At 49.8% G+C, this 26,212-nt stretch overlaps 1 protein-coding gene across 1 annotated transcript; it reads left to right on the top strand.

The window, feature by feature from the left end:
• The first annotated feature begins 20,842 nt into the window (after window positions 1-20,842).
• LOC136054525 (uncharacterized) lies at window positions 20,843-24,591 on the top strand. Its single transcript, XM_065745818.1, is given in 12 exon segments — window positions 20,843-20,948; window positions 21,240-21,308; window positions 21,507-21,632; window positions 21,937-22,028; window positions 22,120-22,215; window positions 22,472-22,596; window positions 22,787-22,949; window positions 23,042-23,148; window positions 23,369-23,482; window positions 23,634-23,752; window positions 23,848-24,428; window positions 24,430-24,591. Coding segments are annotated over 12 exon segments (1,860 nt in total).
• The last annotated feature ends 1,621 nt before the right edge of the window (window positions 24,592-26,212 follow it).

Below are 26,212 nucleotides of genomic sequence, written 5' to 3'. Positions count from 1 at the left end.
TTGCTATATATATTTATATATTATATATATAATATATCATATATATATATAGTACAGTTGGAAGCGAGTTTCAGAGATCATCTAGACCAACTTCCTGACTAGTTCAGAGCTAACCAAATGTTAAAGGACATTATGTTAAAGGGCATTATCCAAATGTTAAAGGGCATTTTTCAAATGTCTCTTGAACTCCAGATGTCATGGGACAGCAGCTTCTCGAGGAAGAATTTCCTGTGTCTACTTTGATAGGAGTATGTTGGAAGATGAAAGAGAAGTGGGGTTTTCTGTCCTGACTTGAGAAAGCTATTCATGTATGGGATTGATGTAGGGTGAGGAGAAGATGGTCAGAGATTGGCTCAGACTTGTTCCACTGTGATAGTGGGATGCAATCTGATCCTCTCACCCACACCTGTAGGACCAGGGTACTGGCAGACACCAGGAGCCTGGCACCCAATGAAGCAGTTGCCGGGACAGCCGGAACAAAACCCTTGGGACACTTACGCACAGCAGGGACCGCCCAGTCCCGTACTTCAGGGGCTGACACAGTGGCAATTCCCCGCTTATTAGAGGCTTTCCATTCGGTCCCACAAAAGAAGGCACCAGGGATTTTAAAGCTTACAGGAATCCACGCGTGCAGAGCTGCGCAGCAAGGTCCTCTCGTGCGGTCCAGAAGGAGAAATGCAGTCCCAGCTGCGCTGTATCACAGAGATGCAACCGGGCAGCAGAGCACGCTGACCTCCTGTGCTCACTTCCTCCCTGTCCCAGCTCCGAGCCCTTCCTGTGCCCCTCTCTGCCCAACCCGGGCTGCAACACGCCTGCAAAGCGTTCCTACTGTCCTTGCAGCACACCTGGCCCAGCAAAGCTGCCATGCTGTGCAGCACATGGAGCCGGGACCGGGGTCCCACCCGGTGCTGCTGGCAGCGTGTGCTCCTTTGCACGATCCTCTAAGGTCACCTACCTTGGGTGCACAGCAGGCTGCTCCCAGCTCTGTTGCAGGCAACCGGGCTCCTTTGAGTCACGCAGAGCACAGGATGCCGAGTGCCCTCAGCCCGGAGCTGGCCGCAGGACGGCCTTGGTGCACCTCCTGCCACCGCGGTGCTGCCTGGATGGCTTCCAGCCAGGCTCTCGCTGCTTCAGCACAGGCTCAGGTGCCACAGCGAGCACGCCCCGAGCCGGCTGCCAGGCCTCGGGCAGTTTCGACAGCTCATTCTCAGCTCACATCAGCTCCTGGGGGACAGGAGGAGAGGAGAGAGGGGGGCTGTGTTTTGTTACGCTAATGAAGCATCGCTTTCTGTAGTGTCTCTTTGCTTCCTTTGCTGGGGACATTTGTTTTTTGTCCTTTAACTCCTCTCAGCAGATATCAGATGAGAATGAGCTGTGAAAGTGCTGAAGGACTGGCAGCCTGCTCGGGGCATGCTGCTGACATTTGTATGCAATTCTTTAGTTTTATTCTCCTCTGCTTTAGCTTCTGTTCCCTGTTCCCATCTATTTCTGTTCTCCTTTCTTTCATATGCAGCTTCCAAACCTGGCATTTTGCAGTAACACCTCTCTCCTTTCATTCTTGTTTGGCCCCTCATGACTTTACCATTTTCTCACAGATGGGTCCAAAATACAATATGCCATATGAAGCAACAGAGAAGCAGGACTATGCTCACTGATATAAAACAAATATCCTGTAGTGATTTAACAGCTATTCAATTTGATTGGAGATGTCTGGATACACTTGGTTATTTACTGCAGAATGGGTCGTGTTGCACACATACCTATAGGAATCCCTCCCATTGAGTCACAAGGATCAGAGTGGTGCCCATTTCTGTCTCAGCTCCTCAAACCACAGAGGTAAGGAGACTTCATGCACCTGGATCCACTCCTGTGCCCAGACTTGGTCAAGGTTTTATGTACAAGGAATGGCATGTCTAAAGTCTAAGAAGAAGAGAAGAAGATATGCCTCCTGAAGGAACTTCACATTCTGGCCCAACAGCATCAGAAAAAAAGACTGCAAATAATGGCCACCAGTGCCTTCACAATATGCACTGTGGCGGGTATTGCAGGCATGACCCAACGCACTTTGTATTCTGAGGCAGTGAAACAGCAGGAGATTATGCCCTATGCGCTCACTTGTTGGTTCATGTTGTGAAGGATTGGAGAGCAACAGGATTGCCTGGTCACAACCTGAACCAGTGAATGAGCACCTGAGTGACCAGAGTGGACGAACCCAGATCCACCCATCCTCTCTCTCTCTTTTCCTCTCGGTGGTGCTTCCAAATGTTCATCTCTGAGCGCATATATCATCTGAGCCAGTGTGGGTTGGGCCCCTCCAACTTTTGCCCTATTCCTTCCAGGGCACCAGAGTTTGCTGCATTCCTGAATGCAAACCATTGCTGAGAGGAAGGAGTTAATTCCCCTTTCTTTGGTATCATGATGTACTGTGCCTGTATCTCAATAAAGGCCCTGCTATCGCGCTTTTGTTTTTTCATTTACAGCTGTGCTCCCTCACAGCTCTACTAACATTTCTATTTTACAAGCTCCAGTTCAACTTCTGCCTTCCAGCCATGACCATCCCAACCTGCAGGAGAGCAGCACTGGCTCCAGCACATCCATCTCGGGTAGGGGCCGGGAAAAGCAGGCAGGAGAGGCATAGGGGTGAGGAATGTGGATGCAGGGGGAGAGGGAGGTGCCCTCAGCCAGCATGTGTGTGCTGGGAATAGAGAAGTGGCTGGGTCTGGACTTAATCTCCTCTATGTGCTGCTTCCCTGGGCCTTGTCTATTCACAGCAAGGAGCTCTTTGCTTGCAGGAGCCCGTGAGTTTTGAGGAGGTGGCCGTGTATTTCAGCAGGGAGGAGTGGGCACTGCTGGACCCTGCACAGCGAGCACTCTACCGGGACGTGATGCTGGAGATGTACAAGTGCGTGGCCTCACTTTTGGGCACCTTTGCTGTGCAGAATGTTTCTCTGCAAGCAGGGCCCTGAATAATTGCCATGAAGTTCCTTCTTGACTAACTACATGGTAGCTGCAACAAAACCAACAAACACTCAGAAGTGTGAGATTCAGAAGGGCTCAGCGTGCTCAGCACACTGATAAAAGTCATGGAGTCAGTGCTGGCCAGCAGGCGTCATTCAGGAGGGGAGGACCATGTCCCTGCAATCAGCTCTTGTGCTCCTCTTCTGCACTGTGCCAACAGCTGCAGCAAACAGGCGACTCCCTGGGTATTCCTTGAAAGGTTAGGATTTTCTGCTCAATTGCCATAAACATTTTCATACTTTGGGCAATGATGTATTGTAAAGAAATAAACAAATGGTTCTAAAGACAACTTAAAAACAAATATCCCTGTGTATTTTCAGAGACGTAAAAGCATTCTTAGCTCCAAAGAATGTTGTGTTTTGGCCCTGTGTCATTCAGGCCACAATTGTGTTTTCACTGTAGGGAGGGAGATTGTGCGATATGCTGGACATGGAGCTGTGACAGGATAATGGAAAAGCTCTCATTTCTCCAATTTCTATAATTGCAGCTCCACTTCCAGCCCCCAAACCCCTGGTGATCTCCCTGCTAGAAGAAGGAGAAGAGCCCTGGATCCCAGATGTGGGTAAACATGAGGCCGTGGCAGGAGATGTCAGCCCTGGTGAGGTGGTGGAGGGAAGGAGGAAGCTGAAGCCATAAAAGAGATCTCTGGGGGAAGAGTATTTGGGGAACAGTGTGCTATTTCTGGTTTTCCTTTGTCATCAAGCAGGAGCAGGGATAAGATACATAAGGAAGGGTCTGCAAGAAAGTGGTGTGGCCAAAATACAGTGTGGTAGCATCTACATGGAAGAAATCAGAAGGGATGTGCATGTGGATCAGGAGCAAGGTCAAAGCGAGCTCATGAAGACACAACAGGGAAAGCATCTGTTAAAGGCATCAAGGAACACACTGGACATCAGTACAGGAGAAAGTCTGCTTGAAGACCCCAGGAGTTAGGACCTGTGCCCGAGGAAAAAGCAAAATCCATGCCCTGAGTGTGAGAAAAGCTTTAAATTATATTCCAGAGTCGTTAAGCACCAGTGTATACACTCAACAAAGAGCCTTTACAAGTGCTCTGAGTGTGGGAAGATGTTCAAACAGGAGATCCCGTCTCATTGATCACCAGCACATCCACACAGGAGAGAAAGCATTGGAGGTTTTATGAAAATAACCTGTAGTTGAAGGGGAAGGGGATGAATAAAGTAAGAGAGATGTTCTGCTGATTTTTTCATTGTAGTCTTGCTTATGTTTTAAAAAGAAAATACTGCATGTGTATTGAGGAATTGTACAAGGAAGTAGGATTGTGCTGCTGACTCCAGCCCACTGTTTTCATCACAGGGAGACAATTCTTTCACACAAGCAATGTCATCCTTCTTCACAGTGCTGCACATTATTTCTACTGCTCTTCCCAAAAATGTTTATCAGAAGCTCAGAGCAGCTGTGATACACCAAGCTTTGACTGTCTGCACTAAATCTACAAAAAGCTGAGCTTGTTTCTCCTAAGTGCAGCTTCCCATGTTTCAGGGGGTGGTGGGAGCAGAAGGCAGTGCAAACCCATAGGGTGCACAATCGGTTTATCCCCGCAGCACAGAGGTTTAAGAGTGCTCTCCAGTGCATGCTTGCCTCTTTTCTGAGCTTGAAGGTCTTTACTTTGGCATTGGGAAAGTGTCTGTGAGACCTCCTGCAGAAGGGCCACCACATTTGCTGGACTCAGCTGAAGCTACTGTGCTTGGATGGAAGTTTGCAGGAAGTGAAGGTTGATTTTGGTGAGCTGCTGATGCCAGCAGGAGCCTGCCCATGTCCTCTGGAGCTGTGAGTTTCTCTGTAGGATCCCTGAGCTCTCCCTTCAAGCTGCAAATAGATGATTCTTGCAGTACGGCAGAGCGCTGCTTCCTCCATCGCAGGGAGCAGGGGCCTGGTGTGGTGCAGGAGAGGTAGTGCAGGGCCCTGGGGGTTGAGGGAACACACAGCTCCAAGGGAAATGGGTGGGGAAGAGGCAAGCAGCTCTGAGGCATGGGAATCCCAATCAAGAAGAGACAGCAGCCCAGGCAAGAGCTGGGATGATTAACTGTTCAACTGCATCCAATTAATTCCTTTCCTATGTCATTGCTCATGTGTTTCCCCTCTCCTTTCAGATTTCCCCAAGAAGCGTTCTCAGTATTGTGTTTTTTCATCTTATATCACTGTGTTCTCAGAAATGCTGATTTTGCTTTCCTAGAAAAAGCAAACGAACAAACAGACACAGTGAGGTAATTTTCCACTTTTACTCTTTGAAATATTATTAAAAATTAACTGCTGATCTTCGCCCCCATGTTTTGTCACACACCATGTCTCACTGCATTAAGGGTTGGAAAAGCACTTTTTCCCTCTCCCCCAGTACCTTCTTTCCCTCTGCTTTGTGCAAGTTAACATTCTGTAGTGGATATGAGTACGTACAGAGCTATGACTGCAGTGCCCAGTCCGAAGGAACAGGAGCATTTCAAATGCTAACGTACGTTCTTTTCCTTGCGGTGGTGGGATGGTGGCTTAGAAGATTTACTGGACTTGTTTGGCCCGGTTCTGTGACGATTACTGCAGGGGACACACAGACCCACTCCCCAAGAAAGGGGAAGGGGGAAAGGGAAAAGGGAGTAGGGAGATGAGCCTAGGAACAAAACAGCGGCACTGACCTGATAAGGAAAGCTAATTTAATAAATAAGATATCAGGAAGCAAAATAACATAATATAATACAATTGGAATTGAGGCTAATGAATCCAATAAAATGAGCAAGAGAGAGAGTGTCTGAAGTGGCTTAAGTGAGGTGTCTTTGCTTGTGATTTGTATCCTAAGTGGGGAGGCCAAGGTTGTCAGCAAAATTCTTAAAGCGCTAGGTCTGCCATCCCTCGGTCTCTCATTCAAGTCCCACAGGGTTGCATAAAGCCTCTTGGTCCACCCCTGCAAGGACTGTGAATCTGCCTTCAGAGCAGCCTTCAGGATTCCATTATACCTTTCTATTAGGCCTGCTCCCGTTGGATTATAGGGCAGGTGAAACCGCCATTCGATGTTGTTGTCTTCAGCCCACTTTTGCACAGTTGTACTCGTGAAATGTTTACTTTGGTCACTCTTGATGACCTCAGGAGTCCCATGTGATGCCATCAGCCTAGTTAGAGCTTTAATGGTATAGGCTTGGTTTGCTTTTGCTACAGGATAGGCTTGTATCAGTCCACTCACTGTGACAACACAGGTTAGGGCATATCTGGCCCCCTCAGATCAAGGAAGGGTCCTATGTAATCGACCTGCAATTGTTGTAAAGGGTTGTGCCCTCAAGGGAGATGGGCTGTTGTTTCCGGCAGAGGTCTTGGTTTCATTCGTGAGCAAGCGTCCTGACATGCCTGGACAATATCCGGTAACTGTATGGGCAGCCCCCATGCTTTAGGTGCTGCCCTAAATGGTTTCCTAGCCATCGAACTTGAGCCAGAGTGTCAGCTTCATCATTGCCTGGCGACTGCAAGGTTTGATGTCCAGAAATGTGGTATGCTCGCACAGTCCTGTGCCTAACCACGTTCCATATATCAACCCACATATCTTTGCCCCAGATAGGTCGAGCAAGGATCGCCCAGTCCTGAGTGGCCCACTGTGCTATCCAGAGTGTGAGCCCTCGGTAGACTGCCCAACTATCCGTTCAGATATTCAATGCGCCATCACCTGGCTCTTGAGTTATCACCGTCCACACAGCTCGTAGCTCAGCCCACTGGCTACTTTGTCTATCCCCTTCTTCGAACTATATTGTTTCAGTTGAGGGATGGTATGCGACAGCTCGCCACCTACTTGGGTTCCCTCTGCTGGATCCATCTGTGTACCAGGCATCTTCTGGAATAGGGTATTTCCCCTCCTGTACAGGACTCTTCTCTGGGCAAGTGACAGTTATTTCCTCAGGTGTTTCACTGTGATATGTTACTGGGCCAAGTATCTTCTGCAGTTCTTCCTTCAGAGGAGATGAAGACAGGTGGTTTCTCTGACTGAGGTAGGCAACCCAGCGTGACACTCTTTGTGATTAGGACACCCCTGTCTTAGGAATGTTAGATCTTTTAGGGTTAGATCTTTTACCCATCCCTGAATTGACAAAGTCACTTTAACAGTAACCTCTGCAGTTTGAGTTATCGGTTCTACCACCTGCAGTGCAAAATAGGTAGCCAATAACTGCTTTTTTATCATGCTGTATCTTTCTTCTGCCCCGTGCCAAACCTGTGACCAGAACCCAACTGGGGTTCGAATGGAGCTCTGGCGCTGCCACAGCCCCCAGCCAAATCCTTCTTGAGTTACATGCACATCTAGTTTGGCTGGAAGAGTTAGATCGAATATACCCAGGGCCTGGGCCTGGGCCTGTTTAACAGCTATTTTTGCCTGCTGGAAGGTCTCTTGCTCCATTTTACCCCAATCTCATACTTGGCCTTTTTTTGTTAATTGATATAGAAGTTTTAGGAGTTGTGCTGAGTGGGGTATAAAGGATCGCCATAATAATGGATCCTAATATAACCAAGAACTCCTGCAACTCTTTTGGTGTTGTGGCAACTGGGAAGGCTTGAATCTTGTCTATGATTGCGGTGGGTAAGACCTTAGTCTTACCTGACCAGATAACACCTAGGAATTTAACTGATAGCCCTGGTCCTTGAACTTCCTGTGGGTTTATAGCCCATCCTTTTTCCCGTAAATAAGTAGTTAATGATGGTATTGCCTTCTCTAATGCCTCCGTTGAGTTGGATGTCAGCATCAGATCATCAGTGTAATGGTACATTTTGATGGTAGATGGTTTGTTCCAATTTGTCAAGACACGTGCTACCAGGTTATGGCAAAATGTAGGTGAATACACATATCCCTGAGGTAGGTCTGAAAAAGTCCACTGCCTGCCCTCCCATGTGAATACAAACTGGTCTTGAGATTCCTAAGCAATTGGAATGCTAAAAAATGCATTTGCTAGATCCAAAACACAGTGATATGTTTCTATTTCTCTACTTAACGTATCCATGAGGGAAACAATGTTGGGTACGGCTTCATGTATCAGCGGAGAGACTTTATTTAGTTCTCTGTAGGCTACGGTCATTCGCCATGTACCATCTGCCTTCCTGACTGGCCGTATGGGGGTGTTGTATGAGCTGTGTGCAGGTCTAAAAATCTCTACTCTCTCCAACTCCTGCCCACTGTTGGTAATTTCTTCTTGCCCACCAAGGAGTCTATATTGTTTTGTATTTGTGATCTGGCGGAGTTGTGGCAAACAAATAGGCTCAATTGTTGCATGGCCCCTTAAAATAGCCTGCACCGCCCAGATACTAATACATCTTTCCCTTAGTTTGAACTTCCCCACAGTGTTCTGGAGAGTCAGACCCCACAAGATGTCTATCCCCAATATGTACTCTGGAAATGGGGCAATAGATACTTTGTACACCTGGGGTGGAAGACACCCAACCCCCAGTTTCAACCACATTTGTGTTATGGGGATCATAGGTTCATAGGTCCATAAGGTTGGAAAGGACCTACAAGATCATCTAGTCCAACCATCCTCCTATCACTATCCCTACCCAACTACTAAATCAAATCCCTTTCAAATCATCTGGCCCTGAGCCCACCTATCATAGCCTTAGTGCCCAGGAATCTACTTGGGTCCCCATATATGATGGATGTTTCTGCCCCACTATCTACCAGCGTTATCACTCACTATGTGGGGAAAAGCAAAAATGAAAACCTCGAAGTTAGACCTGACCAATCACAGGAAGCACCGGTATCAGTGTTGGTTGCCCCTGTGGAAGGCCAGAAATGGACATGGCCGTCCTCGCGCCTAGAACGGAAAGAAGAAGAAGCAGAGAAAAAAAAGGAAGATCCAGGCGAGGGGCCTTCATCAGCACCACCACCACCACCTAGAAAGGCCACTAAGAAAAGTGAGAGACATGGAGAAGACAGCGATGATGATGAAGTCACTGTTACCACTATTCGTCGGCCCATAAAGATGACTGAAATACAAGGTTCAAGACAGGAGTTTGTACGGCGCTCAGGTGAATCCATTGTCACCTGGTTGCCGCGGTGTTGGGACAACGGTGCCAGCAACATGTCCCTAGATGGCAGCGAAGTCCTCCAACTGGGAAGCATTGCCTGAGACCCAGCTATCGACAGAGGAATTGGCAGATGTCTGAATGGAGTCGCTACCCTCTGGGAACGAGTACTAGTGGCTGTAAAGGAGAGATACCCTTACAAAGATGATCTGGAGCCTAAGGTGGAAAGATGGAACACCATGGAGAAAGGCATCCAATTTTTGAGAGAAACAGCCGTAGTAGAGATGCTGTATGATCCCAATTTTGTCCCTAACAATCCACACCAGGACCGTGATTCTGAGAGAGTAAGGTGTACACCCAGTGTATGTCGTAAGCTTTCAAAAAAAACACCAGAGAGGTACGCGAGTACACTGGCAGCAATGCTCCATAGATTCGAGGGTCAAGACAGAAGACTCCCAGTTTATGAATTGACTATTACTCTTCAAAACCTTCCACCTTGAGCTGTTTATCACTTGGCCCAGGAGCATGGTGACCTCCTATCAACATTTAGTACTTTTCCATGAATATGTAGTCTGTGCTACCGTGCAAGCTATGCTCGTACATATTACCAGGACCTCCGTGCTCCTGAAGCCATTCCCCAACAACTGATTGCTACAAAAACAGTGCACAGACAGCAGTACCACACCAACAGGGATTCCTTGCTCCCCATTCATAACTTGATCCGTCAACTACAGAGCCAGGGAGTGAACAGCAAAACCCACTCGCCGTTTAACAGCCCCATATGGCCAGTGCGTAAAGCCAGTGGAGAATGGAGGCTGACGGTAGATTACCATGACCTGAATGAAGTCACACCCCTACTGAGTGCTGCTGTGCCGGACATGCTACAACTCCACTATGAACTGTAGTCAAAAGCAGCCAAGAGTTATGCCACCACTGACATTGCCAATGCCATCAAGGAAGAGTTGCAATATATAAATGGTCTAGAGAGCGAGGGGTGGACTTAACTATGGATGCTAACCATGACTGTGACACATGTTATCCATGACTGTGACACATGTGCCGCAATTAAACAAGCCAAGAGGATGAAACCTCTGTGGGAAAGGCGATGGCAAAAGTATAAATACGGGTGCCATGGCAGGTTCATTATATGACCTTGTGATGATCTCGCAATGGCAAGCATTATGTGCTTACCATGGTGGAAGCAACTACTGGGTGGCTTGAAACATATGCAGTACCTCATATTACTGCCCAAAACACCATCTTAGGGCTCGAGAAACAAGTCCTATGGCAACATGTCACTCCAGAGAGAATTGAGTCAGACAATGGGACTGATTTCAAAAATTCTCTTGTAAGTACTTGGGCCAAAGATCACGACATCGAGTGGATTTATCATATCCCCTATCACGCACCAGCTTCTGGTAAAATTGAAAGATACAATGGGTTGATAAAAACCATGTTGAAAGCAATGTGTGGCAGAACGTTTAGCAATGGGAGAAGCATTTGTCAGAAGCCACCTGGTTGGTCAACACCAGAGGATCCATCAATCGCGATGGTCCTGCCCAATCCAGATCTCTACCTACTGTAGAGGGAGATAATGTCCCTGTAGTACATGTGAGGAACATCTTGGGAAAAGCGGTTTTGGTCCTTCCAGCTTCTGGAGAGGGCAAACCTCTCCGGGGAACTGTTTTTGCTCATGGACCTGGGTCTACCTGGTGGGTGATGCAGAAGAATGGGGATGTTCAATGTGTACCACAAAGGAATTTGATGTGGGGAGAGCGCCCTCAGTAATTCTATTAGTATGTATATATGTATATATGTATGTTGCATGTGTTTGTATTTAATGCTTGTTAATCATTGTGTTTTTAGGTATATATATATATATTAAGCATGATTTAATGATGTTGAATAAGAGGTGGAATGTTATGGTTTTATGATTTTTGTTGTATTATTGATATTCCACATCATAACATCATGTGGTGTATTGGGAGTTAAGGAGTTAATGCTCCAGCTCTGTGGATAGTCGATAGTTCTGGGTGTACCTGTCTCAGAAGAGAAGAAGTGCATTCCCCAGAGGACTTTGCGATGCTTTGCATTTTTACATATTTCTGCCCAGAGGGAAAGATAAAAACTGTCTGCGGTCACGGGACTCTCTCTTTGCTTCAGGACCGAGCTCGGCAGTGGGTGTTTGTTGCAGCCGTCCGCCTTCAGCGTTAGCGTAAGGCCTTCGGTTTATCGGACATTCTCTCTCTTACTGATTTTATTTGATCCATATGCCTCAATTCCAATTATATTGTATTGTATTGTATTATTTTCCTTTCTGATATCTTATTTAGTAAATTAGCTTTCCTCCTCAGATCGTTGCCGCTGTTTTGTTCTTAGGCCCATCACCCTTCATCTTTTTTCTCTTTTCCCCTTCCCCGGGGTGTGGGCCCGTGGGTCCACTGCCTCAATTGTTGCGGTACCGGGTCAAACTGTCCCGCAAACCTGTGACACCCAGATGCTTCTCACCTCAAAGGAAGAGTTTGCAAAGGAGATTGCTTCTCTAAAACCCTCTGCAGAAGGGACTTGAATCAGGAGATTCAGATCATCTTTCCTTGCTAACAAAAGCAGTTCTCTCACCATGCCTGCTTTTCTCCTCTGCTCTACCTACAAGCAGATTTTTTATGCCATTTCCTACGGAAAATCAGCTGTGTATGGATGCTCTGTGTGTCTGTGTGCATGTGATGCTCTCAGTAGTTTCTGAGTGCACTGATGAATGAAACACAAGTGTCAGGACAGCACTAATGTGGCTCGTGGAAGTTTTCTGAAAATAACCTGTAGTTGAAGAGGAATAGGATAAAAATTTAGGAGAGTTGTTATGGAGCTTTTTTCACTCTAGTCTTGCTTTTTTTTCTAAAAACAAAAGACCACATGTGGATTGAGGAATGGTACAAGGAAGTTTGATTTTGTTGCTGATTCCAGCCCACTGCTTTCATAACAGGGAGGCATTTCTTTCACACAGGCTATGTCATCCTTTTTCACAGTGCTGCACATTGCTTCTACTCCTCTTCCCAAAAGGTTTAATCAGGAGCTCAGAGCAGCTGTGAGACACCAAGCTTTGCTTGGCTACACTAAATCTACAAAAATCTGAGCTTGTTTCTTCTAAGTGCAGCTTCCCATGTCTCAGGAGCTGATGGGAGCAGAAGGCAGTAGATACCCACAGGGTGTGCAAGCAGCTGATCCCCGCGGCACAGAGGTTTCAGAGTGCTCTCCAATGCATGCTTGCCTCTTTTCTGAGCTTGAAGCTCTTTGCTTTGACCTTGGGAAAATGCCCACGAGAACTCCTGCTGAAGGGCCATCACATTTGCTGGGCTCAGCTCAAGCTACATTGCCTGGACTGCAGTTTTTAGGAAGTAGAGTTTGATTTTGGTGAGCTGGTGAAGCCAGCAGGAGCCTGCCAGTGTCCTCAGGAGCTCTGAGTTTCTCTGTAGGATCCCTGAGACTTCCAGCAAGCTGCAAGGTGTTGATTCTTTTAGTACAGTGGAGCACTGCTTCCTCCATCACAGGGAGCAGGGGCCTGATGTGTTGCTGGATTGGTAGAGCAGGGCTGTGGGGGTTTACATGTTGCATCTCATCCTTGATGGCCCAAGGTCTTATGGGCCCATCAAGCTAAAAATAATTCACTCTTATTTTGCCTGTTCAAGTCTACTTGGGACACTTTAACTTTAGCAGCTTCATCTACCTGATGATTACTTTGTTGTTCTTCAGTTGCCTGGCTCTTCGGAACATGAGCATCTACATGGCACACCTTTACAACCATATTCTTTATTCAGTCAGCAATGTCTCTCCACAGTTCAGCAGCCCAAATTGGCTTACCCCTTCGCTACCAGTCATTTTGTTCCCATTGCTGTTACCACAAAAAAAAAAGCATTTGCCACCATCCATGAGTCAGTATAAAGATAAAGCACTGGCCATCACTCTCGGTCAGCAATATCTAAGGCCATCTGGACAGCCTTTACCTCTGCAAATTGGCTTGATTTTCCTTTTCCTTCAGTGGCCCCTGCAACTTGTTGTGTTGGAGCTCCACACAGCAGATTTCCATCTGTGGAGCTTACCCACAATACGACATGATCCATCAGTGAAGAGGGCATATGTCTTTTCATTGTCTGGTAGTTCATTTTATGGTGGGGCCTCTTTAGCACGTGATACCTCCTCTGCTGGCATTGTTCCAAACTTTTTACCTTCAGGCCAGTCCATGATCACCTCCAGGATTCCTGGATGACTGAGGTTCCCCATCTGAGCTCGCTGTGTAATCAGTGCAATCCACTTACTCCAGGTGGCATCAGTGGCATGATGGGTGGAGGGAACCTTTCCTTTGAACATCCAGTTCAGCACTGGCAGTCGAGGTGCCAGGAGGAGCTGCGTCTCAGTGCCCGAAACCCTTCGTATGCTGCCAAAATCTCCTTCTCATTTGGAGCGTAGCACTCCTCCGAACCCCTGTACTGCCAGCACTGCCTTTCACATCCGCTGCCGATGCATTCCTGCCTGATTTCTTAGGATTAGGATGATAACAAGAGTTACCTCCCTGTCACGGTGTTATCCGTGACAGTAACCCAAGGGAAACCGAGAAGGGAGAGAGGAGAGAAAAAGAAACTGCGTCAGTGGCCGCGCGGCCGCCCGAGCAGAGCCGCACTCCGGGAAGGGGAGGGGGAAACAGCGGGAAGAGATGGGTCTACAAGAAAAAAACGGCACGATCTGAGAAGGAACGGTAACTTTACTAAATCTAATAAAATTGAACAATTGAGAGAGAGATAAAAATTTCCAAACCAAAAGCTGTGAGCTTACGTTAAGGAGGAAACTGCAGGGGAAGCACACGTGCTGAACCACCATGGCAGCCCAGAGCAACGAGCCCAGACCGAGCGCCGCCTGGCATCCGGTGCGGAGCTCCGCCCCTCCCCTCTGCTGCTCCCCCAGCATTAACTCCTTCACTGCTGCATGATGCTCTGATGTGGAATACCGGCATCAAAACCACAAAACCACAACACTCCCTCAGGATGGTTCGTCACTGCTGTTAATTGTTGGGAACTGCTTTAAGTTGTCTTTCTCTGAGGCTCTCAGCCAATGATTGTGTGATATTCTCTGTACGCCCCTGTCTTAAACACTATAAGAATAAGGCTGTCAGGGTAATAAATTGAAGCCTGATCATTCATGTATTGAGTCCTATCATGCTCCCCGCCTGAGAGCAATCCACTCGGACCAGGGATTCCGCAACTATCAGTACCAGCTCCTCCACTTGTAGCAACCCCACAACAGACGGATCTTCTGATAGGTCAGGCAAAGCAGACAGCTGTTTAATGTTATCTGTGTCCACCGCAGCTATTCCAAAAGCCCATCGATACCCTTTGCGATCCTTAAAATATCCCCTTTTGAGGTAATCAATACCAAGTATACATGGAGCCCCTTGGCCAGTCACTATAGGATGTTTTTGCCCATCTTTACCAGTGAGGCTTATTTAAGCCTCCAACACAGACAATTCCTGAGAGCCTTCAGTCAATCCAGAGATATAGATCTGTCCTGACTCTTTATAACTCGAAGGCATTAGAGTGCACTGTGCACCAGTGTCCACCAATGCCTTATATTTTTGTGGTTCTGATGTGCCAGGCCATCGAATCCACACAGTCCAATACACTCTATTATCCCTTTCCCTCACCTGGCTGGGGGGCAGGGGCTATTGTGGCTGGTAGGGACCTCACTCAGTTCTGTAGGAGTACCGTTCAGACAGGAGGACGTCTCGCTCAGACTGGAGGGTGTATCTTCCAGGTTGGAGGACCTCTTTCTCAGATTGGTGACCATCTTGTTGAGACTGAGGGTTGTTAAGTTCGGACTGCAAGGCATCTTTTTCGGGCTGGAGGGTGTCATTCTTGAACCAGAAAGTGTCTTGTTCTGTCTGGACGTTGCCTCACTCAGTCTGGAAGGCATCCATGTTGGACTGGAGGCTGTGTAAATTGGTCTGGAGAGTCTGATTGTCAGCCAGAAGACTCTCTTTCTGGATCTGGGCACTATCCCTTTTGGCTTGGAGACTCTCTATTTCAGAAACTCTATGCCTCTCTGGGATATTACTGAATGAGGCCTCCTCAGATCTGTCTGAGCCACAACATCCCTGTCTCAAATATCTGCTTGAGTTCTCAGGACCTTGAAGGTTCTCAGGGAAAATGTCCCAGTACATTTTGAGCATTAAAATGGAAAAAACAATGAAATGCAGCCCCTTTAAGAGCAGTTGAAAAAGAGAAAGCATCTTTTTCTTTACTAAAACAAGTTTGCATCACCCAAGCAAGAGCAGGAGGCAAAGAGACGAGACTGGACTCTTGTCTGCAGTGTGTGGCGATAGGACAAGGGGAAATGGCCACAAACTGTAGCATTGGAAGTTCTGCACAAATGTGCGCGGGAACTTCTTCACAGTGCAGTTACAGAGCACTGGCACAGCCTGCACAGGGAGTTGATGGAGTCTCCTTCTCTGGATACGTTCAAGACCCACTTGCACACCTACTTGTGCAACCTGGGCTAGGGAGCTGCTTTGGCAGGGGGGTTGGACTCAATGATCTCTGGAGGATCTCTGTTTTGTTCACTCGGTAGGAATGGAAAGTTGTTTTGCAGTAGACTGGAGAGAAGAATGTTATTTCATGGTCTCTGCTGTTATCTAGCAGCCTTTATCAATATTAATTGTCCTTTCTGGGGGTTTTTACTTCATCAGTGGCCTTTGATAGTCTTCACCACTCATCCATTAGGTGAACTTTCCACATTAACACATGCACAACAGACAGTGAAGTAATTACAGTTATAGTCACCATTGCAATTGAGAATTAAACATTTCTTTACTAGAGGCCCTGTCTCCTCAAAGTATTTCAGAAATTTTTCTGACATCCCATGAACACACAGGCACGCACAACCCCACCTCTTTGCCTAATGTGGTGCACACTCACATGTGTTCTGTACTAATTTCCCAATCAATTCTCATTTGGTCTCATTTGGGAGCAGTGTAAAGCTGTTTGCATTCCCTGCTGCAAGGTTGTGCTGGCAGCAGCGGGGTTGGACTGTTTTTCTTGGGAGGATGGAAAGGATCTTAGCAGACCCGGTTCAGGTTTGTGATAGCAGGCCTGGCTCAGGTTTGTTCTTAGCAGACCTGGTTCAGGTTTGTGCTTAGCAGGCTCGGTTCTTCTCCAGTGATTCTGAGCCTGCAGTGTCAGTCCACCAGGCAGTACACAAATGAAAGGTTTTCTGGTTTGAGAGAAATTTGTATCTCTGCAGCTTCAAATGTTTCAGATTTTGTGTCCTAGTGCAGGGAACATTTTGGACATGATTTGTCATCATCACAGCTCACACTGTGAGAAATTTTGACAAAAAAGCTTTGACTCGCCACAGTGCTTTCCACTGTCTCCACTTACCTGGTGTGTCCTTGAAATGTATGCCTAATCTGGAAATCTTTCCTTGTTTCCTAGCATTTGTGAAGTAAAGAAACATTTCAATTGTTGCTTTTTGCAGCAGTTCGGTATATATGGAGTGTTTACAGCCAGGTTTATGGAGACATCCCGCTTTGGGCTGCATTTCCCAAGTCTCCATGCAGGCATAACACAGGAAATGAGCTTTGACAGACAGCAGCAGAAGAGCAGAGCCTGGTTGCTGCTGGTAGTGGTAGTGGTACAAGCAGCACGGATGTCTGTAGGTTGACTTATGAAGGTGTGAGTGTTCCATGACCGCGTCTCTGTGCTATAAAGATGGGCTGGGCCCCAGATTATGATATAAATTACCTGATATTACAATATAAAATTGAAATATAAAATACCTGAGTTACCTTAGTTGAGAGGGTCTGCTTTTAAGATACTTATTCTGCATATGATTGGGCACCACCGTGCTATATAAGTTTTGGTATAAAAATATACACTGTAGGTCCCATTAGTGCACATACGTTGTTTTAGCCATAGTGACAGCATTCATCCAAGTGCTGGAGATCTTGCTTAGTATCTCCACTAAAGTAGGTATAATTTTGAGAGAGACAATGCGTACGGGATAGCTGTTTTACACAAATTTCCCATACAACTTGATGTCTATGTTTAGATTTTGAATGCTGTTTCACCTTAAGCCATCCCGAAGGAATCTGCAGGTGGGATGCAACACTCAGAAAGAAAGATATTCACCAAATGCTAACAGAAGAATATTTCCGAAAAGCACCAAGATAATGCTGGCAGGAGAAAGGAAAAGATCGACTGGGCAGTCCTGAAGCAAGAAGAGAATGCCAAACCCAATTTCTGCATAACGCACTAGTGAAACATCTACAGTTTACTGGGGAAGAAACAGAGGAAACATATAAACAGTTAGAGCTGCTTTAATCAGAACAAAAGAAAGACCCATGCATTAATGTCAAATGTAGAGCATAAAGAGTGGGCAGGAATGAAGGGGAAGGTACAGCAGATTAGCAACAAGAAAAGAAGGCAATATGTGAAACATGGGTGGGGGCTGTGGGGAGCGGACAGCCCATAGTGATGTCCCCAAGAAGCGGGCTGTGACATCGCCAGGAAGCAGATTTTGCTTAGCCCTCAGTGCTCATCCTGGGGTGCTGGCAGAACCTGACTCATTCTGGCTCGTTCCTGGCCCCTGCTCAGCAGCTCTGTGAGGCTTGTCGGTCGAGCAAGGATTTGGTTGTGCTGTGCTGGGTCGTGCCTGGGGCTGCTTGCAGCATCTCAGCGCCTGACCCTGCAGTACTGCTTGTGTTTCCCTGGTTCTGCCTAGTGCAGGCAACCAGGACTCCACGGAGCACACTCGCAGCAGCGGACGTGAGTGGTGTGGGGACACCTGGGGCGAGCATGGGGAGACTGGCCCTGGGCCAGCGCGGAGCACGAGACAGCCCAGTCAAGGGCTTGGGAGGGCTTCCTGTGAGAAACTGCCTGAGGACTTTCACACTCTGGGGCAGCAATTGAGCGTGACCTCTGTTCCTCTTCCAGAGTGCAAAACCACTGCTGCAGCTCCGGTGAGGGAGAAAACTTGTCATCCTCAGTTCTCCTAGCTCGCTGCAGCGAGAGGAGCATGTCCGCAGAAGAGGCGTGGATGTGTGCCATCTGCTGCGATGTGCGGGGGGACATCGCATACACGGTACCATGCAAACATATGTTCTGCCTCAGCTGCATCCAGCAATGGGTGACCATGAAAGGCAGCTGCCCATTGTGCAGGACAGCCATGGAGACCATGAGGGTCTCTGTGCTGGGAGACAACAAGTACATGGAGTATGTCGTCTCTCCGCCTGCAGTGCCAGTTTCCATTGTATTCAGCACCGCCGCCGGCCCCAGAGGCACTGCAACATCTGCTCTACCCTCTGCACCACTGTCCCCTGAACCGATGACTGTGCAGCCAGAGCGAGTGGGCGGCATCCTCCCAGGGGTCTAGGCAGCACTTTTCAGGGTCAGACAAGGCATCCTCGCCTCTGTTCTACCCTGGCTGCAGCAAGAATTCTGACGCAACCCAGAGATACACTGGTGGAAGATCAACTGGATGAAGAGCGTGATCCTGTGCCAGGTGGGGCTGGACAGAAACATCCTGATTCAGTGTGCACAGCACACCCTGAGCTCCATCCCTGCACTGCTCATCAACACTCTCATCACAGCCATCGAGAGCCAGTGCGGCCCGAAAACTCGGAAGATGCTGGGCCTCCAAGAGCACAACAACGTCCAGAAGCAGTATGGCCCTGAAGAGCCCAGCACAGCCCAGGAGCAGAAGCAGGAGCAGGAGCAGGAGCAGGAGGATGGCCCCTCAGACACATCTGGTCCCACCACCTCCCCGCCCTCCAGCAGCTCTGCAGGTCCCAACGTGGAGGAGCACCTGGGCACATCCAGCGGGGCCCCGGGGGAGGATGCCTCCGAGCTCCCTGCCGCACCCAGCCCCAGGGAGTGGGAGCGGCCCAGCGAGGAGCCGGGTCTCCAGGCGGCAGGCCCCTCAGAGCAGGGCTGCAGCCGTGGCCCCTCCGCTCACGGCTGGGGTGGGAAGCACTCGGCCGGCAGGCCCCGGCGCTCTACGAAGAGGAGGGCCAGCAGTGCCCAGTGCATTTCTCTGCCCTGCAAGAGGCAGTCCCCCCGGCACCTCTAGTGGGGCTGACACGCGTGTCCAATAAAAGATCAAAATGCAGAAGCACGGCTCATTTCTAGCACCTGTCCTCCAAGACGGTTCACCCTACACGCGCATGCCCTACACATGCTGGCATTATAGATCAGCACCACTGTACTGGGAGGGGAGATCCATGCTGCCTCGAGCTGGCTCCCAGTGGCCACACCCACAAACAACGGCTCAGCCAATTGGAGCCAGCGGCGGCACTGCCCTCCTTGGGGAGGATGATGTAGCAGTGGAAAGCTTGTGGGTGAGAATTATGGGGCAGGCTAGTGTGAGGGACGCTGTTGTGGGGGTGTATTATTGGCCCCCTGATCAGGAGGAGGAAGTTGATGAGGCTTTCTACAAGCAGCTGGAAGTAGCCTCACAATCTCAGGTGCTGGTTCTTATGGGGGACTACAGTTCTCCAGATATTTGTTGAGAAAGAAGCATGGCCAGGCTCACGTGCTCCAGATGGTTCCTGCAATGTGTTGTAGATAACTTTCTTACACAGGTGGTGGAGGAGCCAAAAAGGAGTGCGGTGTTCCTGGACCTTGTTCTTCCTATTAAGGATGGGCTTGATAGGGAAGTGAAGGTTAGGGACAGATTTTGGGATGTAGTGATCACGAGATGGTGGAATTCAAGATCCTGAGTGGAAGAAGCAAACCAAAAAGTAGGGTTGCTACCCTGGACTCCAGGAGAGCTGACTTCGGTCTCTTCTGGGACCTTCTTGGAGCTAACCCGTGGGCTAGTGCAGGAAATTGTTGAGAAGTGGTGTGAGCAATCTTGGATATAAAGGTTGCTATTGTTCGAAAATTAGGACGTGAACAGAACATTAACTGTGTAAATCAGCAGAAAGGAATTTACCAGAAAGAAGGAGAAGATGCATGCTTCAGCTAGAGTAGCAACTAGATGAAACAACTGGAACAAACATAACAGGTGCATGATTGTATACTGTGAGCCAATCAGATGCTGTTGTTATCCACGTGCTCAAAACACACAGTTATTATTAATAGGATATATGAACTGCGCAGGCTAGTTTATAGTGAATGCTGTAATCTAGAATGGTAACAATATAAGCTGCTATTATAAATAAACAGAGGATCACCATCAACTGCATCAGTGGAGTGATTACTCGCTTGCTGTCTGCCACAATTGGCGCCCGAACAGGAACAGACGTGTTCGTTGCACAGTCTGTGGGCACCAAAGGCGTGTTCGTTGCATGCCATGGACTTGTTTGTTGCAGTTCTGAAAGTCCAAAACCTTTGAGAAGAACTGGGACCTGGCAGATCAGCGAGGGTGGAGGTGGGCATGTTCATTGCAGTCCAGAAAGACTTGTTCCTGGCAGCCTGGAAACCGAGTGTCCTGTCAGAGAAGGGAGGGAACGTCATGAGCACTACTGCACCAGGACTAACACTAATCCATGGCAACACTCCTCCTCCACCCAATCCCCAATTCCAGCTTCCAATGATGCTGTGGCCTGGTTTAATGGCAGCAAAGGGCCAGGCTTGCCAGGGCGGTCAGAACCTGGGCAGGCACAGCTCTTGTGTCCTCACATCTTTGGAACTGGCTGAAAGACACCAGCCTGACTGGTCCGCGTATTCCCAGGATGGGGATTCCCAGAGCTTCTATCTGGATGCAGGCCCGGTGGAACCAGGCACTTTGGCAGGATGGGAACACCATGGTGCCGTAGGAGATGCTGTCCCCCACGGGGTCCATGCACATGATGCACCTGGTGTCCTGTGCTGGCACTGCTTCCACTGCCTGCTGCGGGCAGTGCTCCCAGCAGAAGGACCTGCAGGAAGGTGGGAGGGATGGGCAAGGTGAGAAGTGCTGCGAGGAGGGCAGAGGAACACCAAGGAGCCCCAGGCTCTGGCTCTGGCTCTGTCAGGCTGCTGGGAGGTGTCATGGCGCCTTCCTCGCTTCTTTGGCTGGTGCTGACAGCAGGGATTGGAGGCTCACAGATGAGGCCTGGCAGCCCTTACCAGTACTGGTGAATGTACTGGGTGACACATTCACCCTGCGAGGCACAGGGGAGATGGAAGCTGTGGTCGCATCCTCTTTCTGTGCAGGTGATGCGGGCCCCCGTCACTGGGCCCCTCACTCTGCCCTAGCTCCACCACCCTCCTGCTTGGGTGCCTGCTGCCCCTCACCCCCTGTGAGGGGTGATGATGTCAACAATGGTACCTGGGAGTGGCCATTGTGACAGATGGGGTTGGGATCAGATAAAAGGCTGCAGGGCTCAGGCCAAGCTCAGTGTGAGCTGAGGAGGTGCACTGATGACAGGAGGAAGGGGCTGCCTGAGGCTGCCCAGGGAGGAGGGCATCCCATTGCTCTGAGGACTGAGCTGTAATCTCAACCTTGTACCGCTTCTCCTGTAGGCTTGGCACAGGAGTGTGCAGAGGAGAAAGCCAGGCACTGCTGGGACAGGGAACTCTACAAGTACTCACTGTTGATATACACCATGTCCGAGGGGTCACAGGAGGCTGCTGGCTCGAGGGAGCAGGGTGAGAGAAACATATCCCTACATGCAGCTTCCCATCATTGGGCAGATTGCTGCTGGGGGTTTGCCTGCAGTGGAGAGGGGAGGAAAGGGCCGGCAAGGGCTTCTCTGCTCCTTGGCCAGAGGGGTTGCGGTTGGGCTTATGGCTGCTTGTCGGGCCTGTTGGGCCTGCAGTGTTTCTTCGTCTCCACAGCCTCAGGCCCTGCTCTTCACATGGCCGGCACACAACAGCCCCTCGAACAGCCCTCAGAGGCAGATGGCCCGAGGGGCAAGGCACTCACTCACTGCTGTTGCTCTCTCCCCTCCAGCATGCAAGCTGTGTGGCCAGGTGGATGAGAACTCAGACATCCTTGGGCAAAAATACGAGATAAATGGGTTCTACTTCCACACTTATTGTGCGGTGAGTTCCCTTGCAGCTCCTACCATCTTCCTCCAACCAACGGTTCCATTCTTCCTGCCCTTACAACATCATGTTCTTACCCCTTGTGCAGCTATTTGCCAGTGGCCTCTGTCAACAACGAGATGAGAGGACTTTCATGTTTTCCCAAGAAGACATCATACGCACAGTTGAGCAGGCAGAGCAGACGGTGAGGACCTGAGTGGAACAGGCAGATTTGTGGCTGGAGAGGACTGGTGATCTTAACCTGCTCCTAAGAAAGCAATCCCAGCATTTCCAACAAGCTCCAGGACAAAGTCCCCTCCTTGCAGATGATGACTGTTCACCGGGCAGCTCTGCAGAGCGCAACCCAGCCATGCCTGCAGTCTGGACTCTGCCCAGTAGTGGGGGGTCAGATGCACAGGCCCTGAGCTTGTTGCTTATGGGACCTGCTCTATTCTTTCCAGCACTGCATTGTCTGTGGCAAGACGGGTGCCTCCATCACCTGCACAGAAAGAGGATGCGACCGCAGCTTCCATCTCCCCTGTGCCTCGCAGGGTGAATGTGTCACCCAGTACATTCACCAGTACTGGTAAGGGCTGCCAGGCCTCATCTGTGAGCCTCCAACCCCTGCTGTCAGCACCAGCCAAAGAAGCGAGGAAGGCGCCATGACACCTCCCAGCAGCCTGACAGAGCCAGAGCCAGAGCCTGGGGCTCCTTGGTGTTCCTCTGCCCTCCTCGCAGCACTTCTCACCTTGCCCATCCCTCCCACCTTCCTGCAGGTCCTTCTGCTGGGAGCACCGCCCGCAGCAGGCAGTGGAAGCAGTGCCACCGCAGGACACCAGGTGCATCATGTGCATGGACCCCGTGGGGGATAGCATCTCCTACAGCACCATGGTGTGCCCATTCTGCCAACATGCCTGGTTCCACCGGGCCTGCATCCAGGTAGGAGGCCTCCCCTTGCCTGTTGGGCACGGCAGGAGCTTAGCAGCACCAGATCCTTGTGTTTCTGCTTGATTCTTGTGTTTCTGCTGCAGGAACAGGCCCTGTGTGCTGGGGTTTTCTACTTCCAGTGTCCCATTTGCAGAGACAAGGACAGGTTTGGCCTACACATGATCATCCTGGGAATACGCATACCAGTCAGGTTGGTGTCTTTCAGCCATTTCCCAAGATGTGAGGACACAAGAGCTGTGCTTGCCCAGGTTCTGACAGCCCCTGCAGGCCTGGCCCTTTGCTGCCATTAAACCAGGCCTCAGCATCATTGGAAGCTGGAACTGGGGATTGGGTGGAGTAGGAGGGATGCCGTGGATTAGTTTTAGTCCTGGTGCAGTAGTGCTCATGACGTTCCCTCCCTTCTCTGACAGGATACCAACGTGGGAGGAGAATGATGCATATGCATCACTTCAAGAGAGGCACGGGCGCTGCGATGCCAGCGAGTGCTGTTACCCACAAGGCAGGGAGCAGGCAGAGAGAGCGGGGTGAGTTACCTCAGAAGCCCTCTAGGGCTCTGCGTGGGATCGCAGCCTCAGCTTGGGGTTGGGGAGCACAGACTGAGTAGCAGAGGTGTGCTGGGCTCTCCCTGGCTCAGATGACTTAGTACTCATGTCCACAAGCCGTTTGTTTCCCCAGGCCCTGGGAGCTGCTGCTCTGCAGCTCCTGCGCTGCACAGGGCACCCATCGGCGCTGCTCCGACTTGAGTGAGAGTGCCTCCACCTGGGAGTGCAATGTCTGTGCTGGAGAGGGCACCGGTAAGAAGCAAAGAACTGTGTGCTGCATGCTCAGGGCGGTCTTGCTCACGTCCATTTACCCTGGAGAGCTGGGATCCGATCGCACCCCCAGGCAGGGTTCAATCCTGCTCACCTTCCTGCCTCCTTTACAGACTCCAGCACTACCAGCCAACGGGGACTGGGGCCATCCCAAGGCTCCCCAGCACATGACAGTAGTACTTCCATCACCACCAGCCAGGCACCTTTGGGGCCAGATCATGGTTCCCATGTGCCTGAGAGCAGCGGCCTGTCCAGACAGCGTGGGACAGACCATGGGAGAATCTCCCCACGTTTACCTCAGAATGAGAATAGCTTTAATGAGCTCCGAGGACAACGTGGGAGCTGCCATAACTCTGCCCCGGACTTGGACAGCTGGGAGGTGTCAGAGGCCTTGAGGCTCACCCCGGCACATGGCTACAACCTCCGACCCAGACGGGGAGGGCGGGCCCGGACAAGAAGCCGCTCTCCGCTGCAGTGCCAGGTCCCAGATACCCCAAGCTGGCCCCGAACACGCCGTGGGAGCAGGCAAACACCAACAGAGAGCTGCACTCACAGCAACAGCCAACGGGAAGCACCGGGGCACTCGAGGGGTTCCACAGTGGCTGATGGAACCCGGTGTGCGCAGACAGGGAGGGCCCGGACTCGGAGCTGATCCCCTCCGACGTTGTCGTGATGCAGAGTCACAGAGCCAGCCTTGTTTACACCGTGGGAGTCGGTCTAGGAGGACAGAGCCAGCCCAGGAGCGAAGCCACTCCCGGGTACCACGTCGGGCTCGGAACAGCAACAGCCGGTCCCGACAACGCCACATAAGCAGCAGTTGATGACATCTTCGGGGTGCTTCCAGTAGCATATGGGCCAGGACCTGGTTGGACCATTGAACCTGACGACCTTTCTAGTTTTTTCTAACCTTAATGACTCAGCAAATCTAAATGTACTTTAGAGGATGTCTGAGGAGCAGATAAAAGGCTGTGGGGCTCAGACCAAGCTCACTGTGAGCCGGTGAGGTGAGCGGAGGGGAGGAGGAGGGGGCTGCCTGAGGCTGCCCAGGAAGGAGGGGTTCCCAACATACGGGGACCTGAGCTGTAAGGTCACCCTTGTCCCATTTGTCCCTTAGGATTGTGTGGAGTATGAAGTCCAGTACTGATGGGACAAGGACTCTGAGAGTACTTGCCGTCAACGTGCACTGTGTCCGCAGGGATGCAGGAGGCCACCAGCTGGAGGGAGCGGGCTGAGAGCAACGTATCCCTACATGCAGTACCTGCTGCCGGGCAGAGGGCTTCTGGGGGTCTGCCTGCGCTGGAGAGAGGAGGAAGGGGAAGGTAAGGGCTCCTTTGCTGCTGTGGGCAGGGCCTCTCTGCTCCTTGGCCAGTGGGGTCACAGTTGGGCTGTGGCTGCTGGCCGGTACCGCTGGGCCTGCAGTGCCCCTTCCCCTCCACGTCTGCATGTGGAAATCAATGGATTCCATGACAACTCCACGAGAGTCGTAGTGAGAAGATCCTTTACTCTGAACAACCACTAGATATAGAGTCAGTTCCCGGCACAACCAACTTTGGATTGGGCCACGTCAGCCAAGTGGCTACTTCTGATTCATTGCTTTGCTCTTCCTTGTTCCTTCTCATTCGTCCTACTCCTTTTCACCTTTCCAGACTCTGTGGTCCCATCTGCTGTATCGATGAATGTCTCCTGACCTTCATCTGACCCCAACTATCACAACATCTATTATAGTCCTATATATAGTCTTATTCTAATCTATTATATATAGTCCTATTCTAATCCATAGTCCTAATCATATTATAGTCCTATATATAGTCCTATTCTAATCCTCAATTCCCCTTTGTTTTTGCACTAACGTTGTTCCATTGAAAGCTTTTGTGATCTTATTATTTAAGAACAACAAAAGGAATAATCCTGAGGATAACAATAATAAGAACATCAGTAAGCCATGAACAATCCAATCCTTTGACCATCCCATGATAGCGTACTATCTAAACAGCTATCTAACCTTGTATCCACGATAGCTAATGTTATTGTCATCTGTCCTGTGCTATTACGTGCTCGAATTATCTCGGTATCGTTCAGTGTCAAAACAGTATTATTATGTATGTAACCTTCTAACATCCCAAAATTACATATTGTATACCCACTAGGCAGGTTTGAAATGGGTCTCCAGGCATAGCCATAGAGAGGCAGAAGGAATCCCTCATGTTAGCAAATGTTACCCCAAGGTTTTGACGCGGTTGGATTGTCCATGGGCCTGCTGTGATGGACACAATCAGGAATCCTATGACAAGGGTCTGATATGGCGTCCTGGAGCCACAGCTGTGGGATCCCCCCACTTTGCAGGGATCCATTTCATTCCTGGATCTGTAATGACACAAGCGCATCCTCGCTCCCGTGTTATCAATCTGAATGGACCTTCCCATCTTCCTGTTTGAACGTTTC

Source organism: Cyrtonyx montezumae, unplaced genomic scaffold, assembly GCF_038088225.1.
Source record: "Cyrtonyx montezumae isolate F1298 unplaced genomic scaffold, pur_monq_1.0 scaffold_38, whole genome shotgun sequence".
NCBI lineage: Eukaryota > Metazoa > Chordata > Aves > Galliformes > Odontophoridae > Cyrtonyx > Cyrtonyx montezumae.
The sequence above is the reverse complement of the archived record's forward strand: the minus strand, read 5'-3'. Positions and strand labels throughout refer to the sequence as shown.